General features: G+C 51.6%; 1 protein-coding gene across 1 annotated transcript; it reads right to left on the bottom strand.

Annotated features, from left to right (window-relative positions):
• Positions 1 to 632: 632 nt before the first annotated feature.
• Cd22 (CD22 molecule) lies at positions 633 to 18,732 on the bottom strand. Its single transcript, XM_035449476.1, has 15 exons — positions 18,717 to 18,732; positions 14,823 to 14,887; positions 12,854 to 12,911; positions 12,289 to 12,669; positions 10,525 to 10,815; positions 7,139 to 7,405; positions 6,737 to 7,000; positions 4,730 to 4,987; positions 4,234 to 4,500; positions 3,884 to 4,147; positions 2,499 to 2,595; positions 2,329 to 2,404; positions 1,757 to 1,875; positions 1,344 to 1,428; positions 633 to 764 (listed from the first exon to the last, which is right to left on the bottom strand). The coding sequence occupies exons 1-15, from the start codon at positions 18,730 to 18,732 to the stop codon at positions 633 to 635; spliced, it is 2,640 nt and encodes an 879-aa protein (XP_035305367.1).
• Positions 18,733 to 19,017: the final 285 nt, after the last annotated feature.

The following is a 19,017-nucleotide window of genomic DNA, read 5'->3' as shown; positions in this document are numbered from 1 at the left end:
CCAGGTTTCCAGTATAATTGCACCAGTCACCAAAGGGACAGCGTTCATGTGGCATGTGTGCCATCTTTATTATTGAAGCATTTGGTGGATTATACACAGATCCATGTCATCCTGCTTGCTCAGTGCCCAGGACCCCTGAGGGAAGGCACCGACTCCACAGAAGGCCTGACTTACTGGTAGATGTGTTTGTAGGAGAAAAGCCAGCTGGGGACAGTGCCTCTTGCTTCCTTAGTTCCGCCCTTCCCGGGGATTTCTCTTCAGGGCCAGACACTGGGTAATAAGATTAGTGAGTGGGGGTGGAGTGCCAAGGGGACAGAGAAGAAGAAAGGATAGTGACGATCCCAGATGATCACAGCAGGAACACATCCCCCCAAAGTGGGGCTCGGGATGAGCTGGACTGTGGCAGGTGGCTGGCCTTGGAGAAGGGGACATTGTACGGTCATCAGTACAGAGAAGACTGCCTCTGGCCAGACACAGGGTTTTTAAATGATTGTGTGGGCAGCCACACCCGTGTGTGTGCCCAGGGAGCTGCCTTAGAAGTCACAGGAGACTTAGCAGCTGAACTGCAGAGGCCAGTGAAGCTATAGGTCTTCCTTGGGTTCCAGAACTTTCCACTGCAGCTACCTCCAATATCAGTGCTTGAGGGTCACATAGTCTACATCTTCCTTGGCCTCAGGCCGCTTCCCAGCCCCAAACTGCACCAGCTCTGAGTAGTGGATGCTGTCGTCTTCAGGGCAGCTTGGAGTCACATTCTCATAGTCACCCTGCAAAACACGACAGGAAGCCAGGCCTCACGGTGACCAACCTCCATCCATTCTCTTCCAACGCCTTCTCTCGTTAGTCCCCCACTGCATGGGGCCCAAACGTCCAAATGGGGTCATCTTGTGTACAAATGGCTATTCTCTTCGCCTTAGACACCTGTCTTGGCTCCCACCCCAGGTCTCTGCCCGAACAACTGCTGTGGTCTGAACGTGTCCCCTGAGTTTCGAGTGTCAGAAATGTAGGAGGTGATTAGATTGGTGATTCATAGATAACAACGCAGAGACTTTTTTAGGGAGTTGGGTTCTCTCTGACATACGTCCCCTGGCCATGAATGTTTTGTGTCACCTCAGGACTCTGCCACCAGCAGACACAGCTCCTTGGTCTTGGATTTCCAGAACCAACCATAAGCCAAATACACAGCTCTTCCCTTAATAAACCAGCACGGGTATTCAATTATAGCCGTGGAAAAATGGACTTAAGACAGCCACCCTTCCCAACTTCACCATGTGGCAAGTGTGTCCATGAGGGGCTCTCAGTGGGGGCCCCGGGTCCCCCAGCTTTCTCTAGCTCTGCCCGCTTACCATATGACGCTTTTGTATCACTGAGTAAGTGACCGTGTCGTCGTTGTTCGGAGGAGAACCCAGTGTGGCTGAGGTCCCTGCATTACTGGGAGAGAGAAAGAATAGGGTTCTACTTGAGCTTTCCCCACCAGCACCCTGACTTCAGCCCCTTGGCGAAAATGCCTTGTCTCTTGTGTGCACATTGCCACAGCATCAGCTAAGGAAAACGGGTCTGTATGCATGGCAACAGGCTCAACCTGTGTGTGATGCAGCCGGGCTTGGAACACCCGCTTCTGAACTAAAGAAACAGGCCCCATCTGAGGCTGGTATGAGCATATGGGGGTGCCTGGCACGGGCCTGGCACAAAGAGGACAGGAGGTTTTCCACCCACACCCATCCTGAGTCACAGGTACCAACACCAGTATCCTCCGTACCCGGCTCTGGGCGTGTCAGTCTCTGGAAAGCGCAAGACAGCATAACTGACACCGTCATCCATCACGGGGTTGTGGCAACCCTGGGGTTGGGGGTCTTCTGAGAGAGGGGTCCTTCGAGCCTGGAGGGTGCAAAGTTGCAGCTGTGGCTCCCCTGATCATTCCTTTCTCCTGGCCTTTGACCCCAACAACTCCCTGGAGGGTTTTGGTTTGTTTGCTTTGTTTTTTGTTTTTCCAACAGGATCTTACAATGTGTAACCCAAGCTGGCCTCAAATTCGCCATTCCCCTGACTTATCTTTTCCATCACTGAGACTGCAGATGCCCACGTATCCTCAGTGTATTTATACCCTTTTCTTGCCTCCTGTCTTCAAGGGCTACTCTGGGTTCATCTTCTCCCCATCTATTTTTTTTTTTTTTTGAGATGTTTCTTTGTGTGGTCCTGGCTGTCCTGGAACTCGCTCTGTAGACCAGGCTGGCCTCAAACTCACAGAGATCCTCCTGCCTCTGCCTTCCCAGTGCTGGTATTAAAGGCGTGCACCGTCGCTGCCACCACCATCACTGGGCTCCATCTTACCTTTTTATTCCTTATGAAAAAGCTCTGGCCACTGGAATTTTCCTGAAGCCCCTGCTGGCTCTGATTATATTTCCACCTAAGGATCAAGAGAGTGTGAGCGTGGGTGGGGATGACCCAGCAGGCTGAGGGCTGTGGGGAGGGGGCAGGAGGAGGGTCAGGAGCCAGCTCACTTTTTCTGGAATTTCATCCCCCAGAAAGCCAGGATGCAGACAGCCAGGCAGAACCCTAGTCCCAAGGCAATGCGCTTGCCGATGGTCTCTGGGCTGTCTGGTGAGAAAAGAGATAACAGTTCACTCTGCTGTGTGAAGACGGCAATGGGCAGAGCACCCTGCCCTTCTCATTTCACAAGGCCTGCTCGTTCTTGCCCGCAGATCTTCTCCACATATGGTAGAGTGATGCAGAGAAAGATTGAGAAGTGGATCCTGCCTCCTTGCTCCTGGTAGGAGAGAAGGGCCCCTTCTTTGTCCCCAGCAAGTTAGTTCCCAGTCAGGTCACAAACAAAGCCTGTGTGTGATCCTCGGAACCCTGAGAGCAGTTTGATCAGACAGCCAGAGCTTAGAGTGCACCCAGGCAGACCCAACTCCACACAGTCCTTTGACCCACACTTGTCTTTGCAGGCGGGCACACAGCAAGGGCTAGGAGCTCCTCTACCTTGAAGAGGGTGCTAGAAAGATGGGATGGAGCCGGGCGTTGGTGGCGCATGCCTTTAATCCCAGCAGAGGCAGAGGCAGGCGGATCTCTGTGAGTTCGAGGCCAGCCTGGTCTACAGAGTGAGTGCCAGGATAGGCTCCAAAGCTACACAGAGAAACCCTGTCTCAAAAAACCAAAAAAAAAGAAAGAAAGAAAGATGGGATGGGATGGGCTACCATCATTTAAAAGAGGCAGGCACAATGTGGGCATGGTGATTCATCCCTGTAATCCCAACACTCAAGAGGCTGGGGCAGGGGGATTGCCTGGAGTTCAAGACCAACCTGGGCTGCATAGCAAGACCCTTAACAAACAAACAAAAAGAGCATGGGTGGGTTTTCTGGGGGAGGGAGACAGGGTTGTTTTGTTTTTGAGGTAGTATTTCTATATAGCCCAGGCTACCCTGGTGTTCTGGGGAAATTCCCACTTCAGCCTCTAAAGCACCCGTGTCCCGTGTTTAACTTCTGTTTTGTGCTTGAAACAGTTTTTTTTTTTTAAACCTTGCACTGTATTATCTTGTTAAAAATGCCAAAATATCAGAAGATAAATAAGGATCTTATTCATCAAGGAGAGACACACATAGAGGGAAGAAAGGAAGGAAGGAAGGAAGGAAGGAAGGAAGGAAGGAAGGAAGGAAGGAAGGCGACAGAGACAGACAAGGAGCAGCACCAAGAGTTTCTGGAAGGCAGGCCCAGCCTCTGAGGGAAGGAGAAGACAGGCCTGTGGAGCAGGACAGGGTGACTTTCCAACCAGGAGCTACTGGTCGCAGGGGGTACCCAGGCTGAGCTGGACATGGGGGGTGGGGGTGGGGGAAAGAAGCTTCAGCTGCCAGGACAGAGGCAGGACCTGATGGAAGATGGGAACTTACAGTAGACAGTGAGGGCGCTGGGCGGTGACTCGCTCGCGCCTATCGCGTTGACCCCTCGGCAGCGGTAGGAGCCGGTGTGTTGGACCTTCAGCGGTTCCAGTCTCAGCTTTGGGCCTGAGAAGTGAAGGTCTTGGTCGCTGGCGTCAAGCCAGGAGTACTGAGAGATGGGCGGGTTGGCATCACTCTCACAGGACAAGGTGGCCTTCTTCCCTTCCATTATGCTGTCCCCAGGGCTAATAGACACGCGCATCCTCCGAGGAGCGTCTGTCAGAGGCAAACGGAGTCAGGCCGGGGCTGCGGGGTCCCCTCGTCTTCCTCACGCTTAGCCCCCCCCAGCTCCAGCCACTCACACAGCACGCGGAGGTCCCAGGCCTCCGACGGGGTCTCTCCAATGGAGTTCCTGACCACGCAGTTGTAACTTCCCGAATCTTCTGGCGCCACGGAGCTGAAGCTCAGGCCTCTCCCTTCCTGCACAAAACTCCCATTCTTCTTCCAGAAGAAGCGGACCTCCGCGGGGTGGCTCCCAGAGAAGTCGCACTGGAGGAGGACGTGCTGCCCAGCACGGATCGCGGATGAGCTGGGGTTCACCTGCAGGACCCTCACCGCTCTGGGGGCATCTGCAGGGCCACAGACTCAGGTGAGGACTCGACTCTCTGACCTTCCTGATGTCTCCCCCAAATGCCCTGTGCCCTTGACTAGGACTTCCTATCCCTCTCAGTGTTTCAGGGTCAGGACTTCGTGTCTCCTTGGCCCCGACGGTCTGGGTCCAGGGTCCCACGCCCTCCCCCTTCCATCGCCACATCTCAGTGCGGTCACCTCGTGGACACGCCTTGCCCTGACACTCACAGTGGACATTCAGGTTGACGGGGTCCGCCCACGAACACCAGCGGTTACAGGCAGCACATTCGATGGACTGCAAGTCCCACGCGACTCTCTCGATCCTCAGCACTCCCGGTGAGATCTCATTCCCAGAACCTGGAGGTCTCCACTGGTAGGAGGTGACTTCAGGGTTGCTGGAGTTGTACCGACAGAACAGGGTCACCTTGTCTCCTTCCCGAATTGGTGTGGGGTTTTGAATCACCGTGGTTACCACCCGGGGGGCATCTTAGAGTAGAGCAGAAGGATGAGAAAGCATGGTCACTTTTGTTCCCCTTTGCGGTGCCAGAGACCAAATCCGTGGCCTTCTACAGGCGAGGCGAGGCCTCTAGCACCGAACCACATCGCCAGCCCTATCCTATTTTTCTTTTTAACCTTTTGTTTTTGAGTCGGGGTCTTGCTCATTTGCGCAGGCCAGCCTTGAACTTATTATGATCACCCCTCTTTAGCCTCCTGTGTAGCTGCAAGGTCTGGACTTGCACCACCCTGAGCCAATTGCAAGGCTGGTTTTCATTAGAGCCTTTGCACGCTGTCCCCGAAAGAAGCCTGTCCTGCTTCCCACTTGCAGCTGTGAGATACAGTGCTGGAGCCCACGCTGTTTAAAGCCGTGTGACTGTGGGCTGCAAGCCTCCATCTCCCTGTCTGTGGAGTGGGGCACCCACCGTCCAGAGGATACCCTTAGAGCAGCCAGTGGTTTGTCACAAACAATACGCTTTGCTACTGCTGTCCAGTTGTCTAGATGTTCAGAGTGTGGCTGCCCCGTCTGTATGCAAGTCACTCGGTGTCCAACAATCGAGTCCCTCGTCTTGGGAGCAACTCAATACCAAGCTGTGCTGTGCTAAGGAACAGCAAGCAATGGCAGGATAGCTCGACACTTCAGGACTTCCTCAGGGCCTCACCCGCTGCCATTGATGCTATATATTCATGTCCCCGTGAAGACCTAATAGTCGGCAGGGTCTCACATAGCTTTGGTTGCCCTCAAACTTGCTATATAGCCAAGATGGCCTTGAATTTATGATGCTCCTGCCTTCATATCTTACGTACTTACAGGCAGATACCACCAAATTCATTTTTTTTAATGCAGTGCTGGGGATTGAACCCAGCACTAAGCTTTCCACTCACTGAGCCACACCCCCAACCCCTCACTGGGGGATTCTAGGCAGGGGCTCTACCACTGAGCCACACCCCCAGCCCCTCACTGGGGGATTCTAGGCAGGGGCTCTACCACTGAGCCACGCCCCCAGCCCCTCACTGGGGGATTCTAGGCAGGGGCTCTACCACTGAGCCACACCCCCAGCCCCTCACTGGGGGATTCTAGGCAGGGGCTCTACCACTGAGCCACGCCCCCAGCCCCTCACTGGGGGATTCTAGGCAGGGGCTCTACCACTGAGCCACGCCCCCAGCCCCTCACTGGGGGATTCTAGGCAGGGGCTCTACCACTGAGCCACGCCCCCAGCCCCTCACTGGGGGATTCTAGGCAGGGGCTCCACCACTGAGCCACACCCCCAGCCCCTCACTGGGGGATTCGTTCTAGTGTTTGGTTGCTGAGCCATGCTGCCAGTCCCTTCCTGGTATGTTGTAGGGAAGTAGTCTGTCATTGAAACACATCCTAGGTCCTCTTTCTATTTTTGAAACAGCCTCACTAAGTGGCCTAGGCTGACCTTGAACTCATTCTGGAGCTCAGGCAGACCTCACATTTGTGATCCTTGTCTCAGCTTCCCCGGAGCTTGGATGAAAGATCTGGGCCACCAGGCTGGTGACATCCATCCATCCATCCATCCATCCATCCATCCATCCATCCTTCATTCAACAAACATCTACTAAGTAACTACCACAGGCCAAGGCTCTGGTCTGCATGTCCCTGGTTGCTTGTCTTCCCCACACTCCCAGACCCCACACTCCTTACACCCTATTTATTTGCCTTCCTTCCCCATTTCCCTCTCTCCTCCAAGAACCAGAGGTCAGGCAGCGGCTCACACTGGACATCCAGCTCAGCTTTCTCATCGATCTGTCCACGACCCAGGCGGTTCTCTGCCAAGCAAGAGTAAACCCCGGCATGCCTCAGGGAGACGTTAGCGATCCGGAGCTTCTCTTGTATCTCTCCAGGCACTGGTCTTCCATTGTGGTACCAGGTATAGTTTGTTGGTCTTGGGCTGGCCAGTGACACACAAATCAGCTCGATTGACTGCCCCTCTTCTGCAGGTGGGTGGTAGATGTGAACCTTGGAGGGTTCTGGAGCAACTGAAAGAAGTCACAGAGGCCATGGGGCAGGTGAGCAGAGCCCAAAAACCCTGGCAGGCAGGCACTAGAGCCTCTGCTATCATCCCTGAAGGATCCTGCTGAGTCCCCACCTCCCTTGCCAGCTTCAAGGAAACTCACACAGCACCGTGAGGGCCACTTCTTCCGACTGTCCTGGACCCAAGTCATTGGAAACCTCGCAGTGGTATTTCCCACTCATGTCCTTGGTCACTTCTCGCAGAGTTAGTGTGACCGTCGTCTGTTCCTGCAGGCGGTGCCCATCCTTGACCCAGGACACCACCAGCCCGTTGTATGTTGGGTTGCTGCTGACAACCCGGCATGTCATGGTCACAGAGTCGCCCTTCATTACTTCTCTGGGATTGACCTCGACGGTGAGCTGCGGGGTGTCTGCGGGAACAGAGGGGCAGTGGGAGAGAGGACGGGGGATTCTCGGTGGCTGTTTTCATTCGGACAGCAGCAGCTTGCACATCTGTGGTTCCTTTGTCCACCCAGGTGACTGTCACAGCCCCACATTTGTCTCTCTGTTCCCCCTTTCTCCCCTACCATGTTGTCGGCACCAGCACCACACAGCACCACACAGCGTTCATTCCTAGTGTTGTCAGAGATCGGTCCCCTGGGCTCCAGGAGACCCAGCGTGCTACTTCCTCTTACCTCAAAGGGGCTTGGCCCATTGTCCTCTCTGGTCCTCAGACACTGCCTGAGGACACTGTGCTTGCCCATTGTTTTTTCTGGTCCTGAGACACTGCCTGAGTACACTATGCTTGCCCATTGTCCTCTCTGGTCCTCAGACACTGCCTGAGGACACTGTGCTTGCCCGTTGTTCTCTCTGGTCCTGAGACACTGCCTGAGGACACTATGCTGGCCCATTGTTTTTTCTGGTCCTCAGACACTGCCTGAGTACACTATGCTTGCCCATTGTGATCTCTGGTCCTCAGACACTGCCATGAGGACACTATGCTTGCCCATTGTTCTCTCTGGTCCTGAGACACTGCCTGAGGACACTATGCTTGCCCATTGTTTTTTCTGGTCCTGAGACACTGCCTGAGGACACTTTGCTTGCTCTTTGTTCTCTCTGGTCCTCGGACACTGCCTGAGGACACTATGCTTGCCCCTCAGTACCCGGCAGCTTGCTCTGAGAATTCCACTTGTTCCTTAGAATCTTCTTTGCCTGACCTAGTCTCTCTATCATGTCAGCCCAGGTCTTCACCTTCTTCACAGAAATCTCCATCCATCACTTTTCTTTTTTTTTTTCTTTTTTCTTCTTGAGGTATTTTCATGTTCCGATGTGGATACGGAGGTCAGAGGACAGCCTTGAGTTTTGTGCTTCGGGAATTGCCTGCCCGTATCTTGATTTTATGTTTCTGGAGACAGGGTCTCCCACTGATCTGGAGCGCGTCAATTAGATTAGTCTGGTTGGCCAGCGCGTCCCAAGGATCCACTCGGATCTGCCTCCCCAGGGCCGAGACAACAAACAAACACATTGGCAGTACACTCAACTTTTTGTTTGGTTTTGTTCTTCTTCCTCTAACTCTTCCTCTTCCTCTTCTTCCTCCAGACAGGGTTTCTCTACATAGCCCTGGCCGTCCTGGAACTCTGCAGACCAGGCTGGCCTCAAACTCAGAGATCCACCTGCCTCTGCCTCCGGAGGGCTGAGATTAGAAGCCTGGCTTACGGCTTACAATCAACTTTTAAAATGTGAGTTATAGGACTCAAACTCAAGTCCTCGTTCTTGTAAGGTGAGAACTTTTTTTTTTTTTTTTTAGTATTTTTCGAGACAGGGTTTCTCTGTGGCTTTGGAGCCTGTCCTGGCACTCGCTCTGGAGACCAGGCTGGCCTTGAACTCACGGAGATCCACCTGCCTCTGCCTCCCAAGAGCTGGCAAGTACTTTTTAAAAAGATTTGTTTTCTTTTAATTGCTCATGTCCATGTCGGAAAGGCTAGAAAGCTCAGCTCCTGTGGAGCTGGAGTTCTCAGTAGTTGTCAGCTGCCTGATGTGGGTGCTGGGAACTGAACTCAGGTCCTCTGTAAGAGCAGTAAGCGCTCTCAACCACCAGGCCACCTCTCCAGTACCCCACAAAAAAAGAAAAAGAAAAAGAAAGTATGCCTGGTGGTGGCGCACGCCTTTAATCCCAGCACTCAGAAGGCAGAAGCAGGCAGATCTCTGTGAGTTCGAGGCTGGCCTGGTCTACAGAGTAGATCTCTGTGAGTTTGAGGCCAGCCTGGTCTCCAGAGCGAGTGCCAGGATAGGCTCCAAAGCTACACAGAGAAACCCTGTCTCGAAAAAAAAAAAAAAAAGGAAAAAGAAAAAAAGAAAAAGAAAGAAAGTATTATGAGGGCTGGAGAGATGGCCCATCAGTTAAGAGCATTGGCTATTTTTCCAGAGGACTCAGGTTCAATTCCCAGCACCCACATGGTGGTTCACAACAGCCTGGAACTCCAGATGTCCGGTTCCACAGGGTCCAACTTCCCTTGCTGGCCTCCAGGGACACCATGCACACAAGTGAGGCACAGACTACATATATGCAGGCAAAACACCCATACACATAAAAATAAAGTTAAAAGCTGGCCTTGAACTCACAGAGATCCGCCTGCCTCTGCCTCCCTGGTGCTGGGATTAAAGGAGCATGCTACCCCTGCCTAGCTGGTTAATCTGTTTCTTATGTGCCTACCCATTGCAACACTCACTCCACACAGGCAAAACCTGGCTCGGGGCTGTGTTCTCCTCCTAAGCTGGCATCCAAGACAAGATCCGGCACCTAATAAATTCACAGGTTTTGTTTGTTTGTTTGTTTGTTCGTTTGTTCTTTAGATATTGTGTAACTATACCCTAGAGCTCACTATGTAGACCAGGCTGGCCTCAAACTCACAGAGTTGCACCTATCTCTGCCTCATGAGGGCTAGATTTAAAAGTGTGTACTACCATGTCAGCTCCCACAGTAAATATTCAATAGTAAATATTGAATAGGTGGGTGAACGAACGAACGAATGAATGAATGAATGGGGCATAAAATAATGTTGTGCAAACTTCCTTATATGGAGGACAAAGAAACCTAACCAGATGATCCTCAAGATATGCTGTGGCTTAAAAAATTGATTGATGGGTTCCTGGAAGTTGTCCCAGAGTCTCACACAGGCTAGGCAAGCACTGTACCACTGGGATACATCTCCAACCTTCGTGTTCAAGATGGAGTCTCACTATGTAGCCCAGGTTGCCCTCGAACTCAAGATCCCCCTGCCTTGGCTTCCTGAGTACCTATTTCCAGGCCTATATCTCTACACTCAACTAGACCTGCTTTATTTTTCAGGTCAAGGCAGAGGCTACAATGAATCTGTCTTGAGAGTCAGGACAGACAGAGGAGACAGAGAGCGAGCCTGTGCCAAACCCAGGAACAGGTGATTGACAGCTGACCCCTCTATGGACACAGACTCCTCTAACCCTTAGTGGGGACTCAACAGGGTTTAGGAAGAAGATGGCAAGGTGGTGTCCTTCCCCCACAGAGACTCACGCTTAACATCCAGACGCACTGTGTTCTCAGAGAGCACTTTGGTAGCGTGCAGGACCCGGCATGTCACGTTTTTTCCATGGTCGCTCCACTGTGGTTGGAAGGTGAGCTGGCTCTCTGTGTAGACCTTCTCAACAGTGATGGTGGGGATGGAGCTGGTTTCGGGCTCTTTCAGGGACCACTCCAAGTGAATGGGGTACCCGAAGCAGGCAAAATTCAGCTTGCAGGTCAGAGTGATGTTTTGGGATGCCTGGATATCTGATGGCACGTGGATGTCGGGTGGGAAGGGTGTCTCTGGAAAAAGAGAGAGAGGAGTCCTGGGAGCTGGGGGTGGGGTGCGGACTAACCTTTCACCCCTGGGTTCAGGCATCCGGTCCCATATGACCCCGGAACAATCCATTGCAAGTTCACTTCAACTTCTCTGTGGAAGGCCGTAGGGACACTAAGTGTGCTGGGAAATTGTATTTTACACTTTGCTTTTCGCTTCCTCTTTTCATTTACTTTCTAAATGGCCTCAGGGTGAATGTCTTTGGTTTAGTTATGCATGTCTTGCTAAGCCTTGGTGACTTGCTTATGTTTGTTTGGCAGCCTCAGTATTGGAGTCAGTCAAGCAGACCCTCCCTTTAGTGGGGTGATCCTGAGGCCCAGGTTTCCGATCTCCGCCAGGCTAGATTAGCCCACAGATATGATGTCAAGGCATACAGCACTGACAGAGCTAGTGTGGGCCAATGACACTGCCTAGGGAAGAGGCCCCAAGTTGTTGGAATGGGCCATGTCTGGGCCCTGTGCTCCTGTCATCTAGCCTAGAAGAGATTTCAAAACCCAAACCTTGGGGCCCAGAGAGATGGCTCAGAGGTTAAGAGCACTGACTCCTCTTCCAGGGGTCCTGAGTTCAATTCCCAGCAACCACATGGTGGCCCACAACCATCCGTTATGAGACCTGGTGCCCTCTTCTGGTGTGCAGATAGACATGGAAGCAGAGTGTTGTATACATAATAAATAAATAAAATCTTTTAAAAAAAGAAATACATAAATAAATAAATTAAAAAAAAAAGAAAACCCAAACCTCTATCTTCTTTGGAAAGATCTAAAAACCAAACCAAAAGCAAAAGCAGAAACTTGACACCCTGAACAACAAATTCTGAAACAGACATGAGCTGAGGGGAAAATGCCTGAGGCGGGGGACAAATGCGCTCACTGAGATTGGCCTTGGTGCCATCAATATCTACTGTTTGAGTGAAAAAGGAAAGAAAGAAAGAAAGAAAGAAAGAAAGAAAGAAAGAAAGAAAGGACTTGACCGCTCCTAGGTATGGAGGAGAAGGTTTATTGTAGATAAAAGGGAGAGCAGAGCCAGAGGAAGGGACATATGGGAGAGTCCAGAGTGGACGTGACCCTGAGCTGTGTGAGAGGTGGAGGGGAAGAGAAAGGGGACAGAGGAGAACCAGGTACAGCAGTCAAGAGGGCAAAAGGTAAAGAGTAGGTAACCAAAATGGCTGGGATATATAGGGGAGAGCCTCTGGGCCGGGGCGGGGCGGGGCGGCAGCCTGGACCCTGGACTGGAGAGTTGGGGTGGAGGGCAGGGTATGCCAGTCCTACCCTGTAGATATGTCAGGTAGGGACTGAGGGGTGCTGGAAGAACTTGGGGGGGGCATTTCCACTTTGCGATGTTAAACAGGCACCCCAGCCATTGGTCCCAGGGCAGCTCAGTACTCCCACCTCCCTCCCGGCCTCTGCTGGCACAGGGCACCGCTCTCCCCATGTCCTTACTGGAGATGTTGAGGTCAATGGGTTCCATCCACTTGTCGTTACTCGTTACCATCCTCAATCCCAGCTCCCCAGTATCATTGGCGTGTACGGGATGGATTTTCAGGGTACAGTTATTTTTATTGTCTCCCTGGAATGTTACCCTTCCACGTTCAGAAGGAGGTGACCCAATCTTGCTGTTATTATAGAGGACGTTCCCCTTGAATTTCTTGGTATCATTGTCAAAGTCGTACTTCTGATAGAGGAAGACCTTGTCCAGTCTGTCTTGCTTATACGGCATTGTGTACTTGCAAGGAATCAAGAGGCAGGCTCCCTCCCAGGCGAAGAGGGTTGGGGGGTGCTTAACATCCCATTTCGGTGACGGGTCCAACAAAGCCACTTGTCCTAAACTCCACAGCACTGGTCAGAAATCATTATTGAGAGGTGAGAACTTTCACACAGCGGGGGAGGAGCACAGCACGTCTGTCTGTGCACACTGCCTCCCAGCAGCTCCCCTTCACCCCCCAGATCCATCCCCTCTCTGTTACCCGCTGACATCTCCAAACCCAGGTGCCAGCCTGGGCCTTACCTAGAGTCAGGAGGAGACACGGGCAGTGGACATTCATGGTGTCACGTCTCAGCAGGACCTAAGGAAAGAGGAGTTAGTCTGTAAGATGGGAGGGCTGGTGTGCGACCATAATCCCAGCGTTCAGGAAGTTGAGGCAGGAGGATTGCTACGAGTCTGAGGCTAGCCTGGGCTGTATTCCGAGGCCCTTGTGTCAACAACAACACAAAGAATTTGCCTTTGAACCATCTGGCTACTTTTGCTTGTTCCATCTTCTGAACTCTGATCCCTTTTTTCTGACCCTGGGTTGGTGGGGGGAGGGGTGCATATCTGGTTATATGATAGAGATGTTGGGGTGCTCATAGAGCCTTTTCTGGGTACGCCATTCGCCTTTAAGCAGAGGCCTCCCTTTCCTTTCTTTTTTCTCTGCTTCTCCTCTAACCACTTATTTATTTTTAAATTTTTATTTTGCATTATTAATGCGTGTGTGTGTGTGTGTGTGTGTGTGTGTGTGTGTGTGTGTGTGTGTGTAAGCACATGTGTGTGCTACAGTGTATGGGTGGAGACCAGAGGACAACTTTGTGGGGAATTTTGTGGAGTTGATTCTTCACCCACCTTTAAGTGGGTCCCGGGTACCCGACTCATATGGTCAGGCTTGCAGAGCAAACACATCTGCCACCGAACCATCTTGCTGACTTTTATAACTTCTAAAACTCCTTAGCCTGCTCTCGGGCTCTTGGTGCCAGACTGTTGGATGCCTTCAATGCCTGGTAACAAGGATCTCCCCAGGCTACTGGGGCAAGCTTTTACATAGGGGACAGACAGACTTGGGGTGGGGGCGAATCACATTAAACAAAATTTGAGCCTAGTGACTTAGGCCTGGAATTCCAGCTGTTCTAGAGCATGAGGCTAAACAATTGCAAGTTCAAGTTCAGCTTGATAACAAAGCATATTCAAGCCCAGTGTAGTCAACTTAATAAGACCTTGTCTCAAAACAAAAAATAAAAAGAGAGCTGGGGGTGTATCTCTGTGATAGAGGAATCTCCCAGTGGAGCAGGGAGGGTATGGTCCAGCAGTAGAATCCCTGCCTAGAGTCCCCCAGTGAGGGGCTGGGGGCGTGGCTCAGTGGTAGAGCCCCTGCCTAGAGTCCCCCAGTGAGGGGCTGAGGGCGTGGCTCAGTGGTAGAGGCCCTGCCTAGAATCCCCCAGTGAGGGGCTGGGGGCGTGGCTCAGTGGTAGAGCCCCTGCCTAGAAGGCACAGTCCCTAAGTTTATCACCTAGTACTATCCCCCAAAAGTAAGACTAAACCCATAGTGAAGTCTGACATCAGAAAAACATTTTGAGGGAGTTAAAAAGTCTTAAAAACAGAGAATGGTCCAAAGGACCCCTTCCAGAGCCCCAGGTGCTGATAGGAAACAGGGAAAGATGTTCCTTTTCTAACAGCATCAGCCAGTTTTTACCAGGGACCTCCTGTTGTCTCATCATCCACTCTTTTACCATAAGGAAGAAGGCAGACAATCATGAGAAATGTTTTGTTTTATAAACAATCCATAGGACCAGCCATGGCGGTGTACACCTAAAATCCAGCACTTAGGAGTGTGCATCTAAGAATTCAAGTTTGGTGCTAGTCTGGCCTCCCAAGACAGAGCCTGTCTCAAGAAAACTAAACAACTGAAATATAGAGTGCTGGCCTGATGGAAGTTAACTGTGTATTTAGGGGCCACGGATTTACAACGGACACCCAGTATGCAATCTCTCTCTCTCTCTCTCTCTCTCTCTCTCTCTCTCTCTCTCTCTCTCTCTCTCCCTCTGCAATGGGCTGGCCCTCCATCATCACCATCCTACACTTTACACAGAGTTAAATTTAACTCTATTCATGAGGCTGTGACCTGTGTCAGCCCCCAGGGATCTTACAGGATGTGCCAACCTAGTGTGTCTCCGGGGTCGGTGCAGAGCTGCGTCCCTTCCACCCTCCCTACCAACATGCCCTGTACCTGGCACAGCATCAGCACCTCTCGGGCCATCTCCCTCCCAGGCTGCAGGACACAGGTGGGGATGGCTGTTGGATGGATCAGGAGCAAGCATAGAGAAAGCTGGTCCACTGGCTGAAAGCAGGCTGGCTTCTGTCCCCAGTGTGGGGGTTGGCCTGGCCTGGGTGTGTGAGAGGCGAGGTGGCAGAGGCTGGGGCAGAGCTACTCGCAGCTTTCCAGGTGCAGGGAATGTGTCTCACAGTGACACCCTCCAAAGCCACTCGGGGAAAGCCGAGTTCAACAGAAGGCTTTACTTCTCACAGTGGCTCTCAAGCTCTGCGTGCGACACATGTCACTAGACATGGTATGGACAGGCAGTTCCCTTTACTTCCTAAGCCATAGTCTGTTTTAATTTTTTTCATCACAAGCTTGCAAGCTCTGTTCTGAGGGACACACTTAGTGACACCCTCCGGGTCACTACAAGGGTTGTGGCCACATCAGCCCCTAGGTGCTGGACCACTGTGCCCCTCTGGCTTCATCCTCAGCAAGGCTTGGCTGGAAGGGAGCAATTCCAGAGCAAAGCTGCGTGCCCACGGGATCCCAGCAGTCACCGTAGCATAAGAAGCAGGGCCCTGAGCCTGGGATGGATGGGTGAGTTGGTAGGAGTAGAGTAGGGTAGCAACAGTTACTAAATTCAGAAACTTAGAATAGGGCCTCACTGTCCAGACCTAAGATCCATTCAGTTCAGACCTGCTGAGAGCCTTGGGGTTGGCTTCCCAGCCCCACCAGTCCCTCCTGGGCATCCAACAGCTTCTTCCATCTCAGCGAACCCAGAAAACCTGGCAAAGGGGATGCTGACAGACAGGGGTCTGTCTGTGCCTATGGTAAGTTAGATAGAAGAAAACAGCAGGTCCTACGGCCAGCACACAGAAACCGCACCATATTTCCTTGTTGAGAACAAGAGAAAAGTTCAAAATGGTGTTTACCTGTCTCCTTGTGCGTGCATACGTGTGTGTGTGTGCTCTTCAGGGTCCCTAGCAGCCTCTGAGAGTAAAAGTAAGTGAAGTCTCACAAGCTTGGCCACACCCCCTTCCTCTCTGTGGCTCTGAGACCAGCAGATCCGAGTGGGGGAAAGAGGCCATGGTGGAGAACAGTCACACAGTCACGCAGTCACGTCTTAGCTTGTGGGATCCGTGTCTGACGAGTCGCCAAGGTTTGCCCAAGGCCCCTCTGTGAAACCCTTGCTCACGATTGCTCCCAGCTGGCTGGGAAGGATCAGGTCTTCTTGAAGGTGGCTTTAGTTTGGCGACATCATCTTGTTACTAGCAGTACCATCAAAGGCAGGAACAGGGGACCAGGCCCTGGGCGAGCTCTGGGGAAAGAAGGGTTGCTGTATGGGAGTCTTTTCTGCTTGATATTTATTTATTTGGGGGTTTTTGAGACAGGGTTTATCTGTGTAACAGCCCTGGCTGTCCTGGCACTCGCTCTGGAGACCAGGCTGGCCTCCAACTCAGAGATCCACCTGCCTCTGCCTCCTGAGTGCTGGCTCTTGATTTTTACTTATCTGTGACCATGTGCTGGCACATGTGTGCTCGTGTGTGTGTGTTGTGTGTATACATGTGTGTTTTCGTCAGTGCTTATATAGAAGTCAAAGGACAACTTGTGGTCAGCTCTCTCCTTCCACCTTTATGTGGGTTCCAGGGGTGAAACCTCGGTGGCTAAGCTAGCCCACAACCACCTTTACCCGCTATAAATGGGAAAGTCTTGAGACTGAATCCCAGTCACTTGTACCGATTCTTCTCCAGCAGCCACCACGCTCTCGGTACAAATCCTACAGGTGACGGGGAGCATTGGAGGGAGAGCTGATCTCCGTTTTCTAAGCGCAGGGAATGTGTTACAGAAAAATGTCTTCAAGGTCATGGCTGGTTGGGAAAAGATGAATGCCACAGGTGTGGTGGGGACCAGGGGTGCTCTTCCTACAAGCGTTATGGTCAGAAAACAAACTGCAAAGAGTCAATAAAGTCTTCGCAAACACACGTGCCAGTGAAGATGGGTTCCATAGCGTAGGGGCCTAGGATCTGGTATGATCTCTGACAGAGACAGCATAGAGGTCAGCAGGTTATAAAGGACGTGTGACAGCTCTCCTAAGGATGGGTGAATCGATTAACTAGGAGCTAGGGAGGGAGAGTTTGGGATACACATTCTGGGGGATTTGGGTAAGGTGTGCCTCACCGGGTTATTATAACATCCACTACTAGTTTTCTGAGTGGAAAACAGAGGACAGCCCTGAGTGATTAACATTCCTGGTTTCTCCAGGGTTAACTGTGAAGACCTGAAGACCTCATGCCCTCTGCTCAGCAGGAGGCTTTACGGGGGAGGGAGGCATGATGAACGTATGGCATGATGAACTCTACATGTCATACGTGTCACAGGCGTGGGAATGGCCTGAGGGTAGCTAGCCACACAGACAGAATCTGAAAGGGTTAAGAAGAACTGCAGAAGACAGTGAAAGGTGGGGGGGGGGGGGGGCAACAGCAGGACTGTCTTGGAAACTACTCAGGAAGTTGAAACAGGAAGATCAAAAGTTCAAGGTCAGCCTGGGTTACAGAGTAACTTCAAGATCAGCCCCACCAATTTAATGAAACAAACAAACAAAAAAAGGACCCTAAGAGTGTGATAGAAGATTAGAATCTTCTACCTGTCTAGAATCCCCCAGTGAGGGGCTGGGGGTGTAGCTCAGTGGTAGAGCCCCTGCCTAGAATCCCCCAGTGAGGGGCTGGAGTGTGGTTCAGTGGTAGAGCCCCTGCCTAGAATCCCCCAGTGAGGGCCTGGGGTGTGGCTCAGTGGTAGAACACTTCTCTAGCATGTATGAGGACCTACTTTTAACCCCCAGTACTTTTGACCCCCTCAAAAGAAGTAATATAGCAGGGGCATAACAAGGTGGGAAAACTCCACAAATCAACGGCAAATACCTGGATTTGATTCCTGACCAGAGCTGTGTTTGAAGGGGGGGAAATGGCTAGCTGGGCATGGTGGTACACACCTTATAGCTCACAGGCAGGAAGCCTTCAGGAGGGGTGGGGGCCTCATATGCCCCTCCCAATGCATGCTAGACTCTTAACTATAGTTTTTGAGACAGGGTCTCACTCTGTTGACCAGGCTGGCCTCTGCCTTCCGAGTGCTGGGACAAACAACGTTTTTGATGAATGTTTGGCTGAATCCATAGATTCCATCGTGGAGGATGTGGAAGACTGACTAGCCCTTTCCCTATTTGTCCTGTTAATTACAACTACAAACCCCCAGACCTTGTAAAAAATAAATAAATAAATAAATAAATAAATAAATAAATAAATAAATAAATAGCACAGGAAGGCTAAGGGGAGCAGAGAGAAGGCTTATGCCAGTTAGAAACTCTGAGCCCTGGCCAGGCAGTGGTGGCGCACACCTTTAATCCCAGCACTCAGAGGCAAAGGCAGGAGGATCTCGGAGTTCGAGGCCAGCCTGGTCTCCAGAGTGAGTTCTAGGACAATCAGGGCTACACAGAGAAACCCTGTCTCAAAAAACAAAACAAAAAAAAATGAAGAAAAAAAAAACCAAAGGGGGGAAAAGGAAGAAAGAGAGAGAGAGAGAGAGAGAGAGAGAGAGAGAGAGAGAGAGAGAGAGAACGCCTGGGCTCCGAGGAATGACAGTTAATTCCCTCACTCTTTGCTTCTTTTTTGACAGAGTCTCAAACTTGCTATGTAGTCAAGGATCACCTTGAATTTCTGATCCTTATGCCTGCACCTCCCAGTGCTGAGAATAGAGACAGAGCCCTCACCCCTGCTTTCATGAGGGACTGTGGCATGAGGCCAGGGTTGCCTGCACATTAGGCAAGCACTGTACCAACTGAGTCACACCCGTACCCACCCCCCACCTTACCGATACCACACGACATGCTGGTGAGGCTAACACATGGACAAAACAGTTCCAACAAAACCCTTCTTTTTCAGCTGAAACACAAAGAAACGGACACCCTCAGAGTCAGAGCTCTGCGTCGGCCGACTTCCGTGTGGCAGCCAAATAGTACAGAGAAGTCCAAGATCACCCTGTTCATTTGTGTCTGCGCTGGAGAAGGTCCTGGGCCGGTCTAGACTGTCACCCCTGCCAGGCTGTAACAAAGATTTGAGAATACTCTCCACACTCTCCAAGTGGCTCCAGACAAGACAGAGTGTGGAGCTGG

The sequence above is a fragment of the Cricetulus griseus genome, chromosome 9 (assembly GCF_003668045.3).
Source record: "Cricetulus griseus strain 17A/GY chromosome 9, alternate assembly CriGri-PICRH-1.0, whole genome shotgun sequence".
In the NCBI taxonomy this organism is placed as follows: Eukaryota; Metazoa; Chordata; class Mammalia; order Rodentia; family Cricetidae; genus Cricetulus; species Cricetulus griseus.
Note: the sequence above shows the minus strand (reverse complement) of the source record. Positions and strands in the feature narration are given on the sequence as shown.